Raw genomic sequence first — 22,205 nt, forward strand, 5'->3', positions numbered from 1 at the left:
AACCCATGGTGGAATAGTGTCCTAGGTTTGATACAAATAGAAGTAAAAGAAGACATTCAAACACGATAACGCGATTACATTAAAAGAGTCATAAAAAACTGGAGTCATATGGCAGAAGATCGGCAGAACTGGAGAGGACTGAAGAAGGCAGTGGAAATTACAGGCTGCGTGATCTCTCTCTTGTCGTTTCCACATTACTGAGGATCGTGATTTCTTCCGATATTCCTAACAATTTTTTTCCATTGGCCTCTATCTTCAGCTGCTCTAAGAACTGCTTTGAACGAGTTTCCAGCTGAATTCTTAATTTGCTCGGACCGTCTAGTTGGTGATGGTACTCTCTTGGTCTTCTCCCCGGAACGTTTCCAGAAACAATTAATCTCTCTAAACTACCGTCACCTCTGCGAACCAAGTGACCGAAGAATTGCAGAATTCGTTGCAGACATATTGTGGACAGCCTGTTTTTTTAATTTCGAGTTGGTTTAGAATGGAATCGTTTATCCTATGAGCTGTCCAAGGTATGCGCAGCATTCTTCTCCAGCACCAAATCTCAAAGGCATCAATTTTTTGGCGCTCGCGTGCGTCCCAGTCTCTACCTCGTATAGAAATATTGAGAATACAAGGGCATTCACCAGTCTCATCTTGATATTTTGAGAGATAGATTTGTCTTTCTAAACTTTAGTTAGTCGACTCTCATCGCATTTTTTTGTCACACCAATAAGTCTCCGAATTTCTGCTTCACAGTTACCATCATCAGTCATACTAGATCCGAGATAGACAAAGGTGTTTACTACCTGGTATTCATGTTAGTCAGTTGGATAGTGACGAGTCTGTCGACCACCATTATTTTTGTCTGTGCTTTATTGATTTTCAGACTAAATTTATTTCTTTCGTACTCAACCCTATGCAGAAGATGAAACATGTCTTGCTCATTTGCCGCTATAAGTGTAGTGTCATCTTAAATAGGAGATTTTTCTACCAGCTACTGTTACTCCACCGGTCCATCCTTCTAAAGCCATGCTCATGACATGCTCACCATAAATGTTGAATAAGTCAGGTGACAACACGCATCCTTGTCTAACACCTCTCTCGGTCTTGAATTGGTTTGAGAACTTCTGATCTAGTCGTACTGTTGCTATATTGGACTGGTACAGATTTTTAGTAAGTGTCACCAGGTGCATCGGTGTGCCCATTTCTATTAAAATGGACCACAGATTTATCCAGCTTACACAATCAAATGCCTTTTGGTAGTCAACGAAGCATATAATCATAGGTACTTGAAATTCTCTAGACTTTTCAATGATATGTCTCAGGTTCAGAATTTATTCCCGTGTACCTTTACCTTTTACAAACCCTGCTTGTTCCTGAGGTATTTGTGGGATATAAATTGAGGAACACCAATCAGATGGCCATTTTCCTGAATTCCAAACAGCGACACAGATAGAATGGATGATATATAATCCTTTGTCACATAGTAACTGAGGTATTTCACCTGGTTTTGAATCAATACCTGGAAATTTATTTCTTTTTAGTGATTTTTTTTTGTTCTGATTCTGGCCTTGGTATTTTTTTTAGCGATTTAATTGCATCTTTGACTTCAGCGAGTAAGACAGTAGGTTTACTAGGGTAGTCAGAAGGCCACTGATTTTCTGTTGGCACCTCGTTATTTTTATATAGCTTGCCACAGTAGTTTCGCCATATTTCCAATATTTCGTCAGTATCGGTCTTTAGATTACCTTTCTCATCTATTACAGACAATGTTTGAGATTTAAAGGCTCTGGTAAGGAGTTTGATCTTCTGAAATAAATCCCTTGGTTCATTTCGACAGCCATGTTCCTCTATCTCTCTGCATATTTGAAAGATGTAATCAGATTTGTCTTTGCGGCACTGTTTTCTGATTTCTTTTTACAACGCTCTGTATTCATCGTTTGTTCCGTATCTAGTTTTATGTTCTTTTTTGCGTTGAATTACAGTCCAAGTATTATCGGATATCCATGATTTACGGCTCGTGGAAACCGTCGCTGCTTCACAGTCTTTTGCAGCCTCGATTACGTTGTCTTTGAGATAGATCCAAGTGCTCTCAGGGTCACTATCTACTTGGTCTAAAGAAAGAGCTTCTTCAAGTTTTTGTTGGAAATAATCCATTTTTGATGGATTAAGAGACATGACTTTTCTTAGGGGTCTTCTTTTGGGGGTTTTAAAACGAAGTCGAACGTTCAACACCAGCAGTTGTGATGAAAATGCGTGATGAAGATGCTAAAATTCATATATGTATATTTCAATTCACACCCCCTAATTAGCATTTCAAATAAACTTAATTGTTACCACTTCAAAGTTTTTTACTCGCGTATGTATTGACATTATGATCTGTAAGTTTCATCGGTCCAAAGTCCTTATTTTTGAAAGAGCTGTAGTTAACAGAGCTTGAACGAGTCACTTAACACGAGTGTTTGCAAATTTAGAAACACCGAATCTTAACCAATTTTTGTCTTACAGAAAAACAAACCAATACAAAATATTCAGAAAAGTAAAGTATTTTTATTGTTTAAGATTTTTGGTATCTCTAACAATTTTTAAGTTATTTAAAAAAAAAACAATTTTTAAAAATTTTACTTTAAAAGTAAATTCTTTCAAAAATAAGCACTTTGAATCGATGAAATTTACAGATCATATAAACACAACATAAGTAAAGTAACTTGTGAAGCGGTAACGACTAATTTCAGTTACTAATTGGGGGGTGATCTTCCTGATTTTTTTTTGCCAAAACAAAAGGGACTAACTTTACTTTGAGCGTAACTTGGTTACATTTGATGCTAGAATTTTTTTTATAAAAACAGAAATAAAGCTTTTTTAAAACACTTTAAAAAAGTTGTAATCTGTTTTCCCCAGGAATGCTTCATTATTTGGATATTTCACATTGAATTATTCTATTTGGAATTTTTCGAATATGGACCTAGTTTTCATTAGCTATAACTCTGCTTTTGCTAGGTATATAGACCTAACATATACACCGCTTTTTTCACTTTTTTATAGGCTATGGTTTTGGTAAGAATCTTTTTTTCGACAAAATGCCTACGTTTTGAGTTATTTGCGAAAAACCCTCTAAAAACGTGGTTATTTTGTTGAAAAGTGAACATATTCACTTGCAAATAACTCGAAAAGGATTGATTTGGTGAAAAACCTCTATAGAACAAAAGTTGCTTAAAATAAGTCATTTTATCCATTTCGGGACATATCTTGGTCATATATTTTTTCACCCCCGAGATGGGGTGAAACTCACCCCTAGGGCAAAAGCACACATCGGCACCAAATCACTTTTTTCTTTGACATGATAGCTATCCGTATGCCAAATTTTATCTCAATCCAAACGGTTCTTTAAAATTTACAGCAAAAACCGTGAAATAATGTACTAAAAACAAAATGTTTTTCGACGTCATACTGAAAAACAGACGATCTCAAATTATGACTGAAGTCAACTAACCAAGTATAAGAACTAGCTTGATCCCGTACTTTCTCACAACTTAATATATTTTCTATCTTTTGCGTTATTTTGCCGGTTATTAGGGCACTCATCATTATCATATATTTCAAGGAAAGTGAAATAGCAAACACTTACCCAATGTGTTATGTGGATGTAGCGTATCTGATCGTTTAGGATCATTGAGTTGTACGTGTTTTGGAAGAGGATGTGGTATAGGCAACGCTTGAGGTCTAGGTGACTCTTGACTCTGTTGACTATGCTGACTATGTCTCGGACTAGGACTACGGCTTGGTGTAACAGATCTGAAAATAAATTTGTTTTTTAAATACAAGTACAAATTCTCTCTTTAACGAAGGTATAAAATAATCAATTTATCTTATAAATAGTACTACCTGCACTAGCCTGTTTAGTTATTGCAATCAGCTGCACACATTTTCATGTGCGGTTTTGTTATTTAACATTGAGACCACACAGTAGCCATCAACAGGTAGCAACAAACGCGGTCCGAAACCGAAATCCGAAAAGATTGCGAAAGTACTGCGAACTTTCAAAAGTGAGGCAACAGTGCGTTGGTAATTCGACACTGACAGTGACGTTTACACTATCAAAAACAATAATCTTTATACACAGAGGCGCGAAATGTTGCCAAGTCAGTGACGTTCGATTTCTTTTTATAAAAAAAATCGATTTTTAGTAGTTCCAATGTGACACAAAATCTAGGCACGGGATAAAAAAGTTTATTTGAAGAAAGTGTATTTTTTGTCTTTCTTAATGGCGATACAGGCTCCTTTTTTCAATATTTTATTAGTTATAGAGTAATTTCCACATACTAACATATTTCTGAAATTGGGCTTTGTACGTCCATTCTTTATTATCTTACGAATATGTGTGCCAAATATCACGACAAAATATTCAAAATTAGAGCCGCAATCTTGGAACGCGTTTGTTGCTACCTGTTGATCGCTACTGTTTCCTCTTAATTCCACTTCTGCATCAAATAGCTTCTTTAAAATTAATAAAAACTTAGTTTGGTTGTGAAAATATTAACAAAAGTTTTGTTTAGTGAAGTTGCAAATCAAATCAAAATTATTTCAAGAAATCCTTGAACATAGATGACTTCCAAATAGCTGGAGATTGATTATGGAGGTGTTTATGTATTAGAATGAAGATAAACAGAATTCTCCCATTTTTAAAAGCCGGAATGGGCCAATAAAATGATATCTAGCAAAAGTAATATTTTAACAATATTAGCCGAAAAACAACAAGATCTGGAAAACTATGAAAAGATGCTATGTTTATTATGCGACAAATATTAAGATCTATGAAATTTTTCTTCATATTTTTCCTCTTTATAAGCAATCCTACTTGTTCATTGGCAGATTGTTACCTCTATTGATTGATACTCTAAAAAGTGACACAATTTTACTGAAGGAAGGAATTTTACCGCATACCAAAAAAAAGTTGATTACTAGCAAGCTAAAAATTTGTTAATAGCTTAACCGTGTCTAGTCGGACAAATTTTAATGTACGTGAACACTGGAAGAGGGGAAGTTTTAATTGTGAAACAGTTTAAAAATTTGGAACGTCAGATTATGAAAATGTCTCATGTGTATTTTATCAGACAGAACATCCAATTGATTTGTTACCCTTTCATTAAACTATCATGCAAAAATCAGACTGTTATTAATAACCAACATGATTCCTCTCATTTGACATGTTCTTTGTGTTCCACTCATTAAAATGCCTAGGTGGTGATAAACACCAGTCTGATTTTGGCATGAGTATTTAATGAAATGGTAACACATCAATTGGAAGTTTTGCCCAACAAAATACATGGAACGTTCTCGTAGTCTGACGTTCCAAATTTTTAACCTGTTCCACAATTAAAACTTACCCTGTTCCAGTGTTTCCGTACATCAAGGTTTGTCCGACTAGACACCGTTAAGCTATTAACAAATTTTCAGCTTGCTCTTAATCAACTTTTTTTTGGTACGCGGGATCCAGGTCTATTTTCTCTATTCGATTACGGTCCCTGATCTATTAATGTTTTCAAGTTCATTTTTTCTATCATATTTTGTGACGATGCAGTGATGCAGTTTTAGTTGTCAGTGATTCATTTAAAAGTTCTTGGATTATTACGGAATTTGAGGAAAAAGAGGAGTAATTGCAGTGGCGTGTACAATTATGCTATAATTTTACGTGTATGGTCCTATAATTTTATAAATATACTATTATTTTGGTAAGCAATAAGTAACATTTCATGCAACAATTCACTCCCAAATATTTCGTTCTTTGAGTTTAGTTATGATATTATAATCTGGTGACTTAAGGTAAAAGAGTACGCCGTAACTTTTGACACGGGCGGCCGGCCGGGTTCTGACCCTGAAGTTTTATGTTATGAGTTTTATGGACCTCGATAAGTAAAACTTCTATGTTTCCTGCAGCGGATTCGGTGGACTTTTTCAATTATTAGTAATTTAATGCCAAAATGGACCATTTTCAGAACTTTCATCCACCAGTAAAAAGTAAAACATTTTGAACGGATTTGGAGGTAATTATTTGATAAAACACGGTTTAAACAAGGTTTAAAATGGCGATTTATGTATGTTGATTTAATAATTTGCTGCTTAGAAAAGTAGTTTTCCTAAAGAAAACGTATAGTCCAGAAAACCACTGCGCATCCGCTAGGAAAAATATTCTGATTTGGATTTATTGCACAATCTTACTCAAAAAGGTCTCCTTTTAACAAATTTGCATGTTGCCAGGACCAAAAGGTGGTCAAAAATTTTTTAAACGTTTTTTTTTGTTTTTTTCCTAAAATTATTTTTTTTTGCATCGAACAAAGTTTTTCTAGGTTTTTTTTGGATCATTCCAAACAAAAAAGGTCTGTAGTGACTTTTCTCTAAATTTGACAGTTTTTGACATATAGGCGATTAAAAATTTAAAAATTGCGAAATCGGTCATTTTTAACCCTCAAAAACTATGTGAAAAACTGAAAATTTCAATGTTGCCATGGTAGGTAGATATTCTTTAAACATCGATTGATGAAATCCCGAAGAGTTTTTTGCTTTTAAAATATCAAAAACCCCTTTGTTTTTTAATTGCTAATCAAGCGGCGACACTATTTTCAGCCGTTGCATGTATTATATGTACAGTAGGAAAAATGAAAGAATACCCATGAACGAACATATAAAACACGCTGTATTTTCCTGTCACCGTGTCAGACAAAAAATTGGCCAGCGCAAGTACATGTAATAATTATTGTTACATGTACTTGCACTGGACAATTTTCTTTGTGACACGGTGACAGGAAAATACAGCGTGTTTTATATGTTCGTTCATGGGTATTCTTTCATTTTTCCGACTGTAATATACGTAAATATATGTTCGGACAAATATTCTATTTCAATTTTTTTCTCCATCTTGCTTGAAAAGGTTCCCTTTTAATAAATTTGCATGTTGCCAGGATCATAAAGCAGTCAAAAATTTTGTCATTTTTTTGGTTATTTTATGTTAAAATATTCGATTGGGCATTTGACAAATGTGAACCTGTTGTACATTGGCTACAACTCTGCTTCTACTGGGTCTACGAACCTCTCATTTACACCATTTTTTGACTTCTTTTTAGTCTATATGTTCGCTAAGAATTTTTTTTAAACTTACTTACTTTTTGAGTTATTTGCGAAAAACCGTCTAAAAACGTGGGTTTTTTGTTGAAAAATGAACATATTCACTCGCAAATAACTCGAAAAGTATTGACTTATTGAAAAAACTGTGTAGAACAAAAGTTTATTAGAATTAATCAGTTTATCCACTTCCTGACTTATTTTAAAGGTTTTCTTTTTTCACCCCCGAAAAGGAATGAAACTCACCCCCATGGTAAAAGCACAGATCAGTACAATATCGTTTATTTTGTTTGACATGTTAACTACGTGTATGCCAAATTTCATGTCAATCCAAGTGGTTTTTTAAAATTTAGAGCAAAAACCGTGAGTAAACCTACTATCAACCGATATTTTTGCAATAATTTATTAATAACAAAGTCAGAACATGGTTTAAATAATCACGAGTAGTGGCAATCAATTTAGCGTATAAAAATACTATGAAAAAGACTACAACCTTGCTGTAGATTGCGCATTATTTGGGGCTTTTCGGCGAATAAACAATTATTTTGTTATTAACAAAATAAGAACATATTATTTTGAGTAATTGCGACTAGTCGTATTCGATTCAGCGATCAAAAATACACCAGAGAGAAGAACTTAACACTCTCAATTTATTTACTAATAATTCCTGAAAAATACCTAATTTTACCATAATTTGTTAATAACAATTACACGCACCATATTTGGGCTTCCAGACCACTTCCATTGGATTCAGCGACCCAAAAAACCTATAATACCACCATCAAACCACGGTGAGCTAGAATTGCCCACGGGACCCCCTATGTTGCGACTAGACTATCTGGGCTACTGACCTAAGCCGGTGAAAAGATTATTTTTACGTCACCTGGATCACTTAAAGCGATTTGTATAAATAAAAAGTTAAACGGTTTTTTTACGAATACTATACAGTGAGCACGTAAAGGTTGGAATAAATTCATTTTCTCGAGAATGGACGACTTTGAAAAAAAAATACCGAAACAAGTCAATTTTTATTTTTAAATTACAACTTTTTGGCATATGTATCACACTAGTGACGTCACCCATCTGGGCGTGATGACGTCATCGATGATTTTTTTAAATGAGAATAGGAGTCGTGTGATAGCTTATTTGAAAGGTAATTTAATTCTCTATTCAGTAATATAAACATTAACCTAATTATTTGTACAGGGTGTCCAAAAATTTTTTGTTGAATTAAATTTGTTGACATAAAAAGAAGAATGTATGTAATTTATTTAATTCAAAATACATTTTACTACTCGCAGGAAACAGAAACAAATATTTATTTGAAAAATAATCATTGCTTTTCGCTTAAATTAAATGTTCAAACTGTCAAGAGCCAAGAGGCAGGTGGATGGCTGCTTTAATATTGAATTTAAGCAAAAAACAATATTTATTTATCAAATAAATTTTTTTCCTGTTTTGTGATAGCAGTAAAATGTATTTTGAATTAAACAAGTTACACACATTCTTCTTTTTATGTCAATAAATTGAATTCAAAAAATATTTTTGGACACCTGGTATAAATAAATATTATGTTAATGTTTATATTACTGGATAGATAATTGAATTACCTTTCAAATGAGCTACTACACGACCCCTATTCTCGTTTAAAAAAATCATCGATTACGTCATCACGCCCAGATGGGTGACGTCACTAGTATGATGTATATGCCAAAAAGTCGTAAATTAAATATAAAAATTGACTTGTTTCGGGATTTATTTCCGAAATTGCCCATTCATGAAAAAATGAATTTATTCGAACCTTTACGTGCTCACTGTATATTAGATAAACCTACGAATAAGACAGCACAGCTAAACAAATAAAAAAACTCGAATACATTACCTTCGACTGCTTTTCTTTGGAGACAACTTAAAATTAGAGTCTTTGGTCTCTTGTTTATTGCCGTTGTTTTCTGTTGCGCCTGTTTTGGTGGTGTTCGTCGAACTCCTATTCCTTTTTCTACGTCTCGTCTTTTTTCTTGTGTAAGACGATAACAATACGCCCTTTCTAGCGTCGATTTTCTTGATTTTTTGCTTCGACAACTTCTTGACATTTAACGTCGAGGGATCGAAACTGAACGTTGAGTCCTCACGATGGTCTACAAGTTCTTTTTTTCGCTCCTGGAAAAGGAAATTTACAATTAATAGTCGGCAGAAAAAAAAAACAATTAGCTAATGATTATTTTATTGTTTTTTTAAATTTATTTTAATGTTTTACAAATAGTCCAGTAACCGAAGCTTTTCAGCTCGCAATTTTTACAGAATTGATCGATTTGCTTGAAAATTTGAGAAAAAGTAGTGGATAGTCCAAGGATCAAAATCTATATGATGCCGGAAGGCGCTTTTACCATGGGGTGGTTGCACCCCACCTTGGGGGTGGAAAGTTTTTATTATATTTTGACCGCAAAAATTGATAAAAGCTTTCAGTTTAAGCAAAAAATGTTCTATACATTTTTTTGATAAAATTAATATTTTTCGATTTATTCGCTATCGAAAGTGTTAGTTTTATATCGAAAAATCAATGTTTTTCGATATTATACTCATTTACGATTCACTCAAATTTTGCCGTAGAAAAATTTTTTCCAAACCAAGTTCTTGGGATTTAAATCACCTACAATTACATATTTAATCATTTTTTCGTATCTCTGATGCTAATCTTTCTATTCTGAAGAAAATGGCATTTTTTACCAAACTACAAAAATTAGTTCTTCGCTTTTAACTCCAGTTTTTTTAAAACTAATCATTAAGTCAATCAAACTTCTACAATCTATTACTAATACATAAATAAAGAAGTATGAATAATACCAATGACTAAAAACACCGCTAACTTACATTATTAAGCTTCCAATTGGATTTTTCCTTTTTTTTCAAAAAAATATATTTATTTTTTAACCGTAACTTTCTTATTTTTCATCCTAGAAAGTTTGAAAAGAATTTTGTGGGTCTCTACAAGATCTATAAGGCTATTAATATTAAATCCTTTTAAAACCCTAAGTCGCAAAAAGAGGTGACTGTAAAAGGAAAAGGGTTGGTAAAGGTGATTTTTGCATTTTATTACAAGTCCTCTCCCTCAAACCTCTAGAACCTATTAACAATACATAAATATAGAAGACCAAATAAGGTCAATGAATAATTTTAATTATGGTGGTAAATAGGAGGAAGGTTCCGATCACTTTTTCGCTGAAAAAAATAGGGACTGACATTCTTTTCATAATAGCTAGAGACTTTTTTTTCTTCTGTAGATAGATATTTTTAAATACTTTAAATTAGTTTGAACAAGTTATCCTCGAAAAATGCACAATTTTTCCGTCTTTTGAGTTTGAAACTACAATATTTAGTATTTGACGAAGAAGAGCTAACGTATAATAAAGTATAGCTCGATTACTATTTGTCTTAAAGAAAATAAAAAAAAACTGTTTTGTTTATTTTTTCAAAAGGTTCATTTTTTTTAAGCAAAGTTGTTTTGATAAAACTTTTTGGGTTATTAGCAGAAAATTGATTAAATACATTGATTTTTTCGATATAAAACTAACGCTTTCGATAGCGAATAAATCGAAAACTATTAATTTTATCAAAAGAATGTATATAACATTTTTTGCTTAGAATAAATGTTTTTACCATCTTTTGCGGTCGAAATAAAATAAAAACCCGAGATGGGGTGGCAACCACCTCCATGCTAAAAGTGCCTTTCGGCCTCATATAGATTTTGATTCTTGGACTATCTACTACTTATTCTCAAATCTTCAAGCAAATCGATTTATTCTGTAAAAATTGCGAGGTTTTGTCCTATTTTAAGCTTCATTATTTGGACTAAAAATAAAAACTTCACAAATTCTTCCGAATTTGATAAAGTAGCATAGGAATACAGACACCCATTTAAAAGGGGATATATTTTGTTAAAATTGTGTAAAAATATTTCGGCAGACACGGTAATTGAATGATCAAGATTTTAATCTGAATGTAACTCTGTTTTATATAGGATGTCCCAAAAGTAGCGATACGGTCGAATATCTCGCGAAATATAATCGAATCAAAAAACTGAAAAATACGTTTTCAATATTTTTTAAGTATCTATCGAATGATACCAAACACGACACCCCCTCCGCACCCTGGAGGTGGGGTGGGGGGTAACTTTAAAATCTTAAATATGAACCCACATTTTTAATTACAGATTCAGATAGCTTACGCAAAAATAACTAACTGTTATTAGAGACATTTTTTCGAATTTTGGATAGATGGCGCTATAATCTGAAAAAACTGTTTATCCTAATACCCTAGGTAAATTATAGAAACGGTCTAATATCTCGAGAAATACACTTCCAAATGAAAAACAAAAAAAAACACGTTTTTAATATTTTTCAAAAACCTATCGAATAACACTAAACACGATCCCCACTCCATCCCACAGAGATGGGGTAGGGTAACTTTAAAATCGTAAATAGGAGCCCCATTTTTTATTGAAGATTTGGATTCTTTACGTAAAAATAAGTAACTTTTATTCGAGACATTTTTTAGTTTTGTTGATAGATGGCGCTATAGTATTTTTTCAATTACAGCGCCATCTATCAATAACCGAACATCTTCTTTCTTTTTCTTTTTCTTTTTCTTTTTCTTTTATATAGGCATTACTGCATGTTTTTCTTCAATGGTGCCTTTTATTCTGCCCCTAAATTGTCGTTCCATGTTTTCCTTGGGTGTCATATACCTACTTCTTTTGTCTAAGGGTGACTTGTCCCTGGATATTCTTACTATCTTTGATTCAGACATCCTGATAATGTGTTGATTCCAATCTTTTTTCTGTTCTTTACTAGGTATCTACAGTATGTCCGTGTGTAAGTTGTATCCATATGGAAAACTTTTTTGTTATTAATTTTACGAAAAAAAGTTATTCTTCATAAAAAGCTCTGCATGGTCCAAAACCTAAGATTTAACCATCAAATATTAAATTTTTTGAATCTTTTTTATCTTGAAATTTTTTATCAATTTTATACGAGGTAGGTATGTCAAAAAATATGAATTTCGCTCAAGAGTAAAATACGTTTATTTTTCACAATATCGAAAATTGTTATTATGAAAAGTTATTTAGAATTAAAAACTATGTTTCAGTATGTAATTACATCCTTCTAATTGAAATATTCTGAACTGTAAAGGTACTTTACTTTTGATCTAAATTTATCTTTTTTGACATACCTCGTATAAAATTGATAAAATTTAATATAAGATGGTTGTATTTTAGGTTTTAGACCATCCAGAAATTTTTATTAGGAATCACTTTTTTTTTCGTAAAATCAATAACAAATGAGTTATCAGAATTGAAATAACTGAAAATAATGTAAGTCCCATAATTTTTCAAAAAAAATTGTTTTTTCAATTAGAAGGATGTATTGCATATTAGAATATAGTTTTTAATTCCAAACAACTTTTCATAATAGCAATTTTCAATATTGTGAAAAATAAAGCTACTTTACTCTTCAGTGAAATTCAAACTTTTTGACATACCTCGTATAACATTCATAAAATTTGATATCTGATGGTTGAATTGTGGGTTTTGACCATGCAGAACTTTTTATAAAGAATAACTTTTTTTCGTAAAATTAATCACAAAAAGTTTTCCATATCGATACAACTTACAGGGACATACTGCATATTGTCTACACTACTTATATATTCGGGCCTTTGCTTCTACTCTTAGGTGTTTGTTTTTCCAAATTGTGTCATTTAGGCATCCGGTTGTTCAATTGGCTTTAATTATTTGGTCTTTTACCTCTTCTTCGATATTGTTGTCAACTGATAAATTAATTCCCAGGTTGAAAGCCATTACTTTTTTTATAATTTGGTTGTCTAACTCCAATTTGCATCTTATTGGTTCTTTGGCTATTACTATCGAATATGATACAGTAGAGAGCGTCGATTATCCGAACTAATTGGGGGACAGGGGTGTTCGGAAAATTGATTTTTTCGGATAATCGAACTGTATTGATATAGCAATACTATTTACCCATAGGAGAATGGAAACCTTATCTTTACATAATTACATACATACATAGGGGGCTCCGAAAAAAAAATTTATCCTTAGAAAAACTCGAAATCGTCAGGTTAAGATAAGGTAAGTTACGTACATGCAAAATAGTGTATATTTCAAAAATCTGACAATTTGAGCAAGGCGTAAGGAAATGGGCGAGCCACAATGTTTCACAAAAAAGCGAATATTCCGCGAAATGAACGTCAGAAAAAAATTCTAATCTACTTCATTCAGCCTGCATGAAACAATAGGGAACTTGCATACAATTTTAAATTCGAAAAAAATGTTATAAATCACAAAACAACATAATTAAAAACATATATATCAAGGATAAAAAAGTTGTTTTTGTGTTCCATTTGGCCCCTAAAGACGATTCTAAATTCAAATTAAAACAGCTAACCCAAAACGCTTCATGACGTCATAGGGTTATATCAGTTATTTTACATTCTGCTCCAACAAAGTAAAAAAAATTGTGTATAATTTTAAATTAGACATTATAAACGTAAGTAGAAAATACAGTAATGTGACGTCACAAGTATTTTTGATCGTTTGAACTATTCTAAATACTTTTATTTTCTTCAATTTTAATTTTAACCACTTTATACGCCATTTTTGGAGAACCGGCAACGGTGTAGAGCCAAGAGAAGGTTATTGAAATACCACCTACTATTTTACCGAATTTTGGATGTAGTAGTGGAAATTAAATAACAGTTTCCAATATAAAGTGAATATAAAAGTGCATACTGACGATACAAGTGAAAAAATAAACAAAAATTACTAATTAAGTGTGAATTAAGAGTGTATAAACAAACAAACACAAAAAACGGACATAGGAAAGTGAACGAGTTTCAACAGCCAGCTGGTAGACGGGTCACGCTCGACGTCACGGCGACGTTGCCAGACTGTAGTAAAAGTCGCGGAAAAAGGGAAAACTCTAAAAATTAAAATACTTAGCGAAGAAAAATAAAATAAACTCAAAGAGGAACCTAGCTTTTGAAGAGTCGATCTGGGCGAAGTTCCTATCGTTGAGATACCAACTAAGATACCGTGAAATAAACAAGAACATGGCGGAAGGTGATAATAAAATAATACAAAGCGAAACAAACAAGAACATGGAGGACAGCGACGACTGTTCGGACGACAGCAAAAGGAAAAGAGATCCGGATGATGCGACTCAAAGATCAAAAAATAGAAAACTCTCACAAATACCATCTAAAACAAATAGTAAAGAACAAAAACTAGATCTATTAATAGAGATGGTGTCGGAGCTCAAAAAGCAGAGTGACAAAACCAGTGAAGATATAAAAATGATAAGAGAAGAAAATAAGATATTGAGACAAGAAAATCAAAAACTAAAAGAAGAAAATAAAGATATAAAAGAGAAGCTAGAGGAAACAAATGATAGAATTGAATGGCTAGAGAGAGAGAAAAGGAAAAATAATATAGTGATGTCAGAAATTGAAATTGAGACAGAAAATAAAACAGAACTTAAACAATTCGTGGAGAACATAATAAAAAACACTCTACAGATAAATATTAATGTAAAAACAGCTCATAAAATAGGAAGAAAAGTATGCTTAATTGAAATAAATAATGAAGACGAAAAAGAACAAATCATGAAAAACAAATACAAATTAAAAGAACTGCAGCAGGAAAAGGTATACATAAATCATGACATGACAACAAAGGAGCGTGAGAAGAACAAGCAAATAAGAAAAATGGCAAAAGAAGAAGAATTAAAAGGAAATAAGGTGAAAATTGGATACAATAAAATAACTATAAATGGCGAGATATGGAAATGGAATAAGAATATGAAAAAACTAGAAGTAATAAATCCAAAAAACGAATAGCAGAAATTGAAAGCGACATGAAAACAAACAAAACGAACCTGGCAAATAAAATGGACACGAATAAAAATATATATGAAGCTACAAATATAGCGAGGAACAAAAATGGTGAGATATATAAAAATACGGAACATAAGGAAAATGAAAAGAAATCGTAAAAATGGCCACATGGAACGTGCGAGGTATTAACGGTAAAGAAGAGGAAATAATTGAAGAGATGAAACTACAAAATATAGACTACTTGGGAGTAACTGAAATAAAAAAGAAAGGTAGAGGAAAAGTAGATCTAAATGATGATTACCGCTTATATTGGTCAGGAGTTGACTTAAAAGAATGGGGCGCGGGAGGTGTAGGCCTAATAGTAAAAACAGAAAAGACAAATAACATAATAGGTGAGAGATATATAAACGAAAGATTATTGGTAGTGGAAGTAAAACTAGATAATACAAATATAACCAGCATAATCGTAGCATATGGGCCAAATGATAATGCCAAAAAAGAGGAAAAAGAATTCTTTGAAATATTACAAGCAGAGATGGACAACGAAGGAGAAAACATTATATTAATGGGAGACCTAAATGGTAGGGTGGGAAGAGACAATAAAGGGATTGAACGATACTTAGGGCAACATGGAGAAGAAATGAAAAATGATAACGGAAACAGAATCATAGATCTATGTATAGCAAATGATATGGTTATAACGAATTCAAAATTTATGCACAAAGACATACACAAATATACTAGAGAAATCTCATCGAGAAAAGAAAAATCCATAATAGACTACTTCCTAATAAAAAGAAAAGACCTAAAGATGATAAAAGACGTAAAGGTAAAAAGAGAGGCTGAAATAAGCAGTGACCATTACTTGCTTATAATGGAACTAAGGGTGTACACACATAACACAACAGAAAAAAGAAAGAAGATAACTAAAGAAAAAATAAAAAGCTACAAATTAAGAGAAATAGATAGTAAAGAGGAATACCAGAAGAAGTTAACCAAACAGTTCGAGACTATAAAGGTAATTAACACAGGAATAGAAAATAAATGCAAGCAATTTAAGGAAATCATATTGAAAACAGCAAAAGAAGTATGCGGAACAACTAAAATCACAAACATATATTCGAAGAAAAGTAAATGGTGGACAGCGGAAATACAACGTAAAGTGAAAGAAAAGAAAAAAAGTATGGAAAATGTATCTAAAAACCAAATCGGAGGACGATTTCGAAAAATATAAAATGGCCAGAAACGACATTAAACAAGAAATTAAAACGGCAAAAAAGAAGTCTTGGGAAGATTTTGGACACAAAATGAATGAAAACTATTTTAATAACCAAAAATTGTTCTATGGTACATTGAAACAGCTAAGACAAAAGAAAACACATAGATTAAGAAACATAAGAGATAAAGAAGGAAATATATTAACTACAGAAAGAGAAATAATGCAAAGATGGAAGCAGTACTTTGAAGAACTAACAGAATGGAAACAATATCAACATGAAAGAGAGGAAGACATGATCGAAAATACAGAGGAAATGCAGCAAATAACAAAAGAGGAAATTGCAGAAGCCATTGACAAATTAAAATTGGGAAAATCTCCAGGCCAAGATGAAATCACAGCTGAAATTTTAAAGTACATGAGTGAAAATTCAAAAGAAAAGTTCCGAGAACTACTAAATGAAATAATCACAGCAAAGGAAATACCATCTGATTGGAAAACAGATATAATAGTACCACTGTTTAAGAAAGGAGACGCAAGAAATTGCGAAAATTATAGGGGTATTACATTGACAAGCGTTCCTGCCAAAATATTCAATAGAATAATTGAAAAAAGGCTAAGGAAAAAACTAGAAATAAAACTAGAAGAATCCCAGCATGGCTTCAGAAAAGGAAGGAGTACCCAAGATCTGATATTCATATTGAGACAAATAGGAGAAAAACTATTGATGAAAAGCAAAGAGATACACATATGCTTTATTGATCTGAAAAAAGCTTTTGATAGAATAAGAAGGGAAGATATATGGAAATGTTTAAAGAAAAATGGAATAGAAAAGGATATGATAGAAATAATTAAAGCCTTATATAAAAATAATAAAATAAAAATAAGGACTCACAATCAAGAATCTGATGAATTCCAGGCAAAGATAGGACTAAAACAAGGCTGTGTACAAGTCCATTACTTTTCTCAATGGTACTAGATGACGCAATAAAGCAATGCAAGGAGAAATCTAAAGACATGATATTGGGAAAATGGAAAATGAACAATGTACAAATACAAGAATTACTATTTGCAGATGATATGGTATTTTTAGCTGACACGGAAGAGAAACTGCAACAAATAATAAACACACATATAAGAGAACTAAGAAAAATGAACATGGAAATAAACACAGATAAAAGTAAAACAATGGTTACGGCAACTACAAAAAAAGTGATAAAAATTAAGGTAGAAGGACAAGTTTTGGAACAAGTAAACAGCTACAACTACTTAGATACAATTATTGAAGGAGATGGTAAAATAGACAAAGAAATAAACAATAAAATAGGAAAAGCAGGGACAATTTATAATACATTAAGAAATACGTTCTTTGGAAAGAAAGAGGTACCCAAAGAAGTCAAAACACAAGTGTACCAAAAAGTGGTTCGACCATCAATCGTCTATGGGAGTGAGTCGTGGACGCTAACAAAGAACAACAAAAGAAAAATCAAAGCTACAGAGATGAGATTCTTGAGAAAAATAGAAGGGGTCACACGAAGAGACAAAATAAGAAACGACACAATAACTCAAGCTCTAAAGATAAAACCCATAGAGACAATTATAGGGGAACGACAGTTAGGATGGTGGGGCCACATCCACAGACTAAACGACACAAGAATAACGAAAAAAGTATATGAAGTCAGAGTACAAGGGAAAAATAAAGTAGGTCGCCCAAGAATGAGATGGGAAGAACAAGTTAGACAAGAAGCAGAGAAGAGAGGACTGCAATGGAGTATGGTAAAACAATTGGCTCAAAATAGAACAGCATGGAAAAGAAGTATCAAAGAAGCACCACAAGATTAAAACATATGGACAGAAAAATGGGTCAAATAAGTAATTTATATTTATTAAAATTGTATTGTTAAAATAAAAGTTTTGTAAAATTATTAAAATGTATTGAAATGTAGATATTGAACTAGTTGTAAACAGCCCAACACCGAAAGGTACGAATGGGCTTAACTGATTAAATAAATAAATAAATTATACTCCATTTTTATCAGCTGGTAATCTAATAAATATTTTATTGGGGTTTTGAATATTTGTACTTTTACAAAATGGCACTCAACAACCCTTATAGTGTTTTCTTTTATTTTCATAGTAAACCTTCTTTCATTTCCTTCAAAAACTGTATCAAACTTCAATCTCAACAAACTGGTATATATTATTACAATGACATACGATAAATATCATTAAAATATAAATATTTTCCCTTATTGCGCGACAATGAGCTGGCCAAATATCCAAGTAGGTGGAGGCCAATAAACTAAAGCAGAAGTAGAAGAATATAAATATCATAAAATAAGTATAACTATGTGACACGGCACACAACAAGCCTTTGACTCAATAAAGAGAAAGGAAAAAATGAAAGCCCTAAAATATCAAGGAGTAAGTAAAAAACTAAGGAACCTAATAAAAATATCTATAAATAAATCAAAAATAAGTATCCTAACACAAAAAGGGGAAACAGAAGAATTCGAAATAAATAAAGGAGTGAGACAAGGTGACTCACTGTCAGTAACACTATTTAACCTGACAGTAGATTTTGGGTTAAGAAAGATCCACAAGGGAAACCTAAGAGCATCAGGTTACCAACTAATCGCCTATGCAGATGATATAGCGATAGTTACAAAAACACGAAAAATCATGAAAAAATTATTAATGGAGATAGAAGAAGAGGGAAAGAAGAGGGGACTAAGAATTAATGAAAAGAAAAAAAATTAATGAGACTCGGAAAAGCAGAACAAAACAGAGAGATATGGATAGGAAATAAAAAATTCGAGGAAGTACAGAAATTTAAATACCTGGGCGTTATGATAAATAACAAAGGGGAAAGAAACACAGAGATCGAAGAAATAATAACTGCGACAAACCGGGTATACCAAGCAAATAGAAAACTACTAAAGAGTAAAATATTGACCAAACAAACAAAAATGAATATATATAAAACAATAATAAGACCAGTAACGATGTATGCAGCAGAAACCATGACCATGACAAAAAAAGAAGAGAAATTAAGGATAAATGAACGAAAGATAATAAGGACAATACTGGGTCCAGTGAGAATCGAAGAACAAGACTGTAGAAGGAGAACGAATAAGGAAATTTTAGAAGAATTAAATGGTGAAAATATAGTAAAAAAAATAAATGTACAAAGAACCAAATGGCTAGGTCACATATGAAGACAAGGACCAGAATCAGTATCAAAAGCTATGATATTGTGGCAACCAGGAGGAAAAAGAAAACGTGATCGACCCAGATCGAAATGGTTAACTGAAGTAGAAGAGGACCTAAGAGGAGCAGGAATTACAAAATGGAAAGAGAGGTCAATAGACCGGAAGAAATGGAGACATATTAGTGAACAAATACAATGATCATGGGGACTGATCCACCCCGTAAAATGGATCTAGAAACCGAAAGCGGCGAAACCCCACATGGGGTGTTAAGCCATATACTATACCATACTATGTGACGTCACGGGTCGTTTGAAGTATTTTAAATACACAGAAGATTTTAAATTTGTACTGCTAAGTTATTATGAGTTTTTGAAGCGTGAACTTTTGGAAATCTCATTTTTAAACAAAACTGAACATTATTATGTAATAAAAAATGTGTTCCCTATTGAGTGTACCTACTGAATATCTCAGTCTTCTCTCGCGTCGTTTCTGCTGTCGAATACAAATCAATAATCAAAAATGAATAACCATTTTCAATTTCGTTGCAAAAACGAAAATAGAGCCGCACCATATTCTAGTCCAATCAGAGAGTGCAGCAAGCACCTCTACCGATTTCGAAACTTATTAGTCCCCCCATCTTTTGATGGGGGGGGGGGGAAGCATTATATAATATACAATACATTATACAATACTATAGTAAGAAAATTGATGTATTTTTTGTAAATTTCAGTCATTTTCAGGGTCAGGGTGGGGGAGCAAATGCCCCCCTGACCCTGTCAAATGACGCCCCTGTTGTGACGTCATCCTGAACATCATGCAAAAAGTTGCTAGATGCTGTATTTAAAAATCTATTTATTACGGTGTTAGTGTATTAGTGTAGCTCCGCACGCAAGGTTACGCCTGTTTTTCGTCTAACACGACTGGACTATGAGTAAACTTTTATTTATTTCGAACTTTTACACACCTAACATAAAGATTTTTCTAATACCCAGTTCAATTTTGTTGAGAAGTGTGTTTAAAGTGTTCGATAAAAGTTTTATTCGAAACAATCGAAGCAATTCGAAATATTCGTATTACTGTTGAAAGGACTTATAAAATTTAAAATTAAATGAAGTTCTTTGAAACCCGACATATTTCCATTAAAAAAGTATACTTTTATCCTGCGAGTTTCTGTACAATGGGTGTATCTTTTAGGGTTTTAACTCTCGAAACAAAATTTATTGTGGAACTTTCTTAGGCCAGCTGCTTTTGGCACGTGATTCCGACTGAATAGATAAATAATCCACAGGTTGTGAAGTCGAATTTTCAATTTCGTTTCGGAGTCAAATTTTCCTTCTCCACTTTAGGCAGTGTTTGTTAAAATGTTTTGACTTTATTGGCATACTTTTGTAGAGAACCATTTTTAGATTTTTTGTTTCTATAAACAGCATATTTATGAAAAAACAAGTTTTGTGTTTCTCACTATTTTCGGATAGATTTTTGTTTTTTTTTCAACCTGTGTTCTAGTATATATAAGCAATAAAAATATTTAGGAACTTCCTTCTTTTTGAGAGCTGTCTCCATATTTGAAGATTAGCAATTACTTTACCCAAACTTTACATAATCTCTCTCGTTAATATTTTGTCAAAACCTATCCCAGTTCATGTGATTATCTTAATCGCCAACCGTTACTAAAGTCATTCATTATTGTACTCATTTGCCCTCATTTGCGGCAGTAAAGTAACACTTTATTGTACTGAAAGAAGAATTTTGAAGAGATTGAATGTAAGTGGTCGATGGCACTAATCGAATGACGAGTATTTGAGTGGACTTACAATTTATTTACTTTAATTATTAAAAATATTGTACGCAATTTGCGATATTATCAATTAAATTTATGTCAAAAAGTGAAATTCTGTAGTATTTTGTAATTATATTCATATAAAATAAATTAAAACTTTACCGTTATAGTCCATTAAAATGTTACATTTTTTAGGCCGTACCTTGCATTTCTTAGAGGAGTCAATTTTATTTCTTTAATATGTAGGGGGGATCAGTAGAAGCTTAAGTTCAAATTTTTGGGGTCGCCATCCTTGTCCCCCGGTCGCCATCTTGGAAATGGGGTGCAAAGGTGTTTCGCGCTATATCTCGTAAACTACCAATCCTACAGAAAATCTAATTAAAAATAAAATGTAGCAAATTCAATTTTACACAATTTTGTTTCTATTACTTTTTATTGTCAAGTGACCAACAAAAAAGATAGAACCAAAAATATGTAAATTTTTTTTTCAAGTTTCCTTTTGGATGTTATAACTTTTTTTCAGTTCATTTTAAAATAAAATAACATTATAGCAATTTTGTAGAGGGTTTTTCAGCGAACAATTTCCACTATAAAGTTGTTTAATTCTATTAGTCCTGTCGCCAGGGGGGGTACAACGGCCTCGTTAATTCAGATGGACTTACCCAAATTTTTTTTATGTATTTTGACCCGTAGAACACGAATTTTTTGGGTAACAGTTGATCCGGATGTCGATAAGATTGTTATAGACCAAGAACTTGAGGAATCAAATAACAGCGATTTTTGGCAAAACAAAACAATATTTTGTATTTTTTGGGTCATTTTAAGCAAAAAATATTTCTACAAGTTTTTTAGTAGGATGCACAGTTTTCGAGATAAACGCGGTTGAACTTTCAAAAAATCGAAAAACTGCAATTTTTAAACCCGAATAACTTTTGATTAAAAAATAAAATAGCAATTCTGCTTAGCGCCTTTGAAAGTTCAAGTC

General features: G+C 32.4%; 1 protein-coding gene across 2 annotated transcripts in view; it reads right to left on the reverse strand.

Moving 5' to 3' along the window:
* Positions 1–22,205, reverse strand: part of LOC114335819 (sodium channel protein 60E-like) — a 384,114-nt gene that overhangs the window by 230,728 nt on the left and 131,181 nt on the right. For both annotated transcript variants that reach the window (XM_050649033.1, XM_050649032.1), the window contains exons 7-8: positions 8,987–9,264; positions 3,614–3,780 (exon numbers count right to left, since the gene is read on the reverse strand). In XM_050649033.1, coding sequence (XP_050504990.1) covers positions 3,614–3,780; positions 8,987–9,264 — 445 coding nt within the window. The remainder of the gene's footprint in view (positions 1–3,613; positions 3,781–8,986; positions 9,265–22,205) is intronic.

This window comes from Diabrotica virgifera, chromosome 4 (genome assembly GCF_917563875.1).
Source record: "Diabrotica virgifera virgifera chromosome 4, PGI_DIABVI_V3a".
Taxonomy (NCBI): domain Eukaryota; kingdom Metazoa; phylum Arthropoda; class Insecta; order Coleoptera; family Chrysomelidae; genus Diabrotica; species Diabrotica virgifera.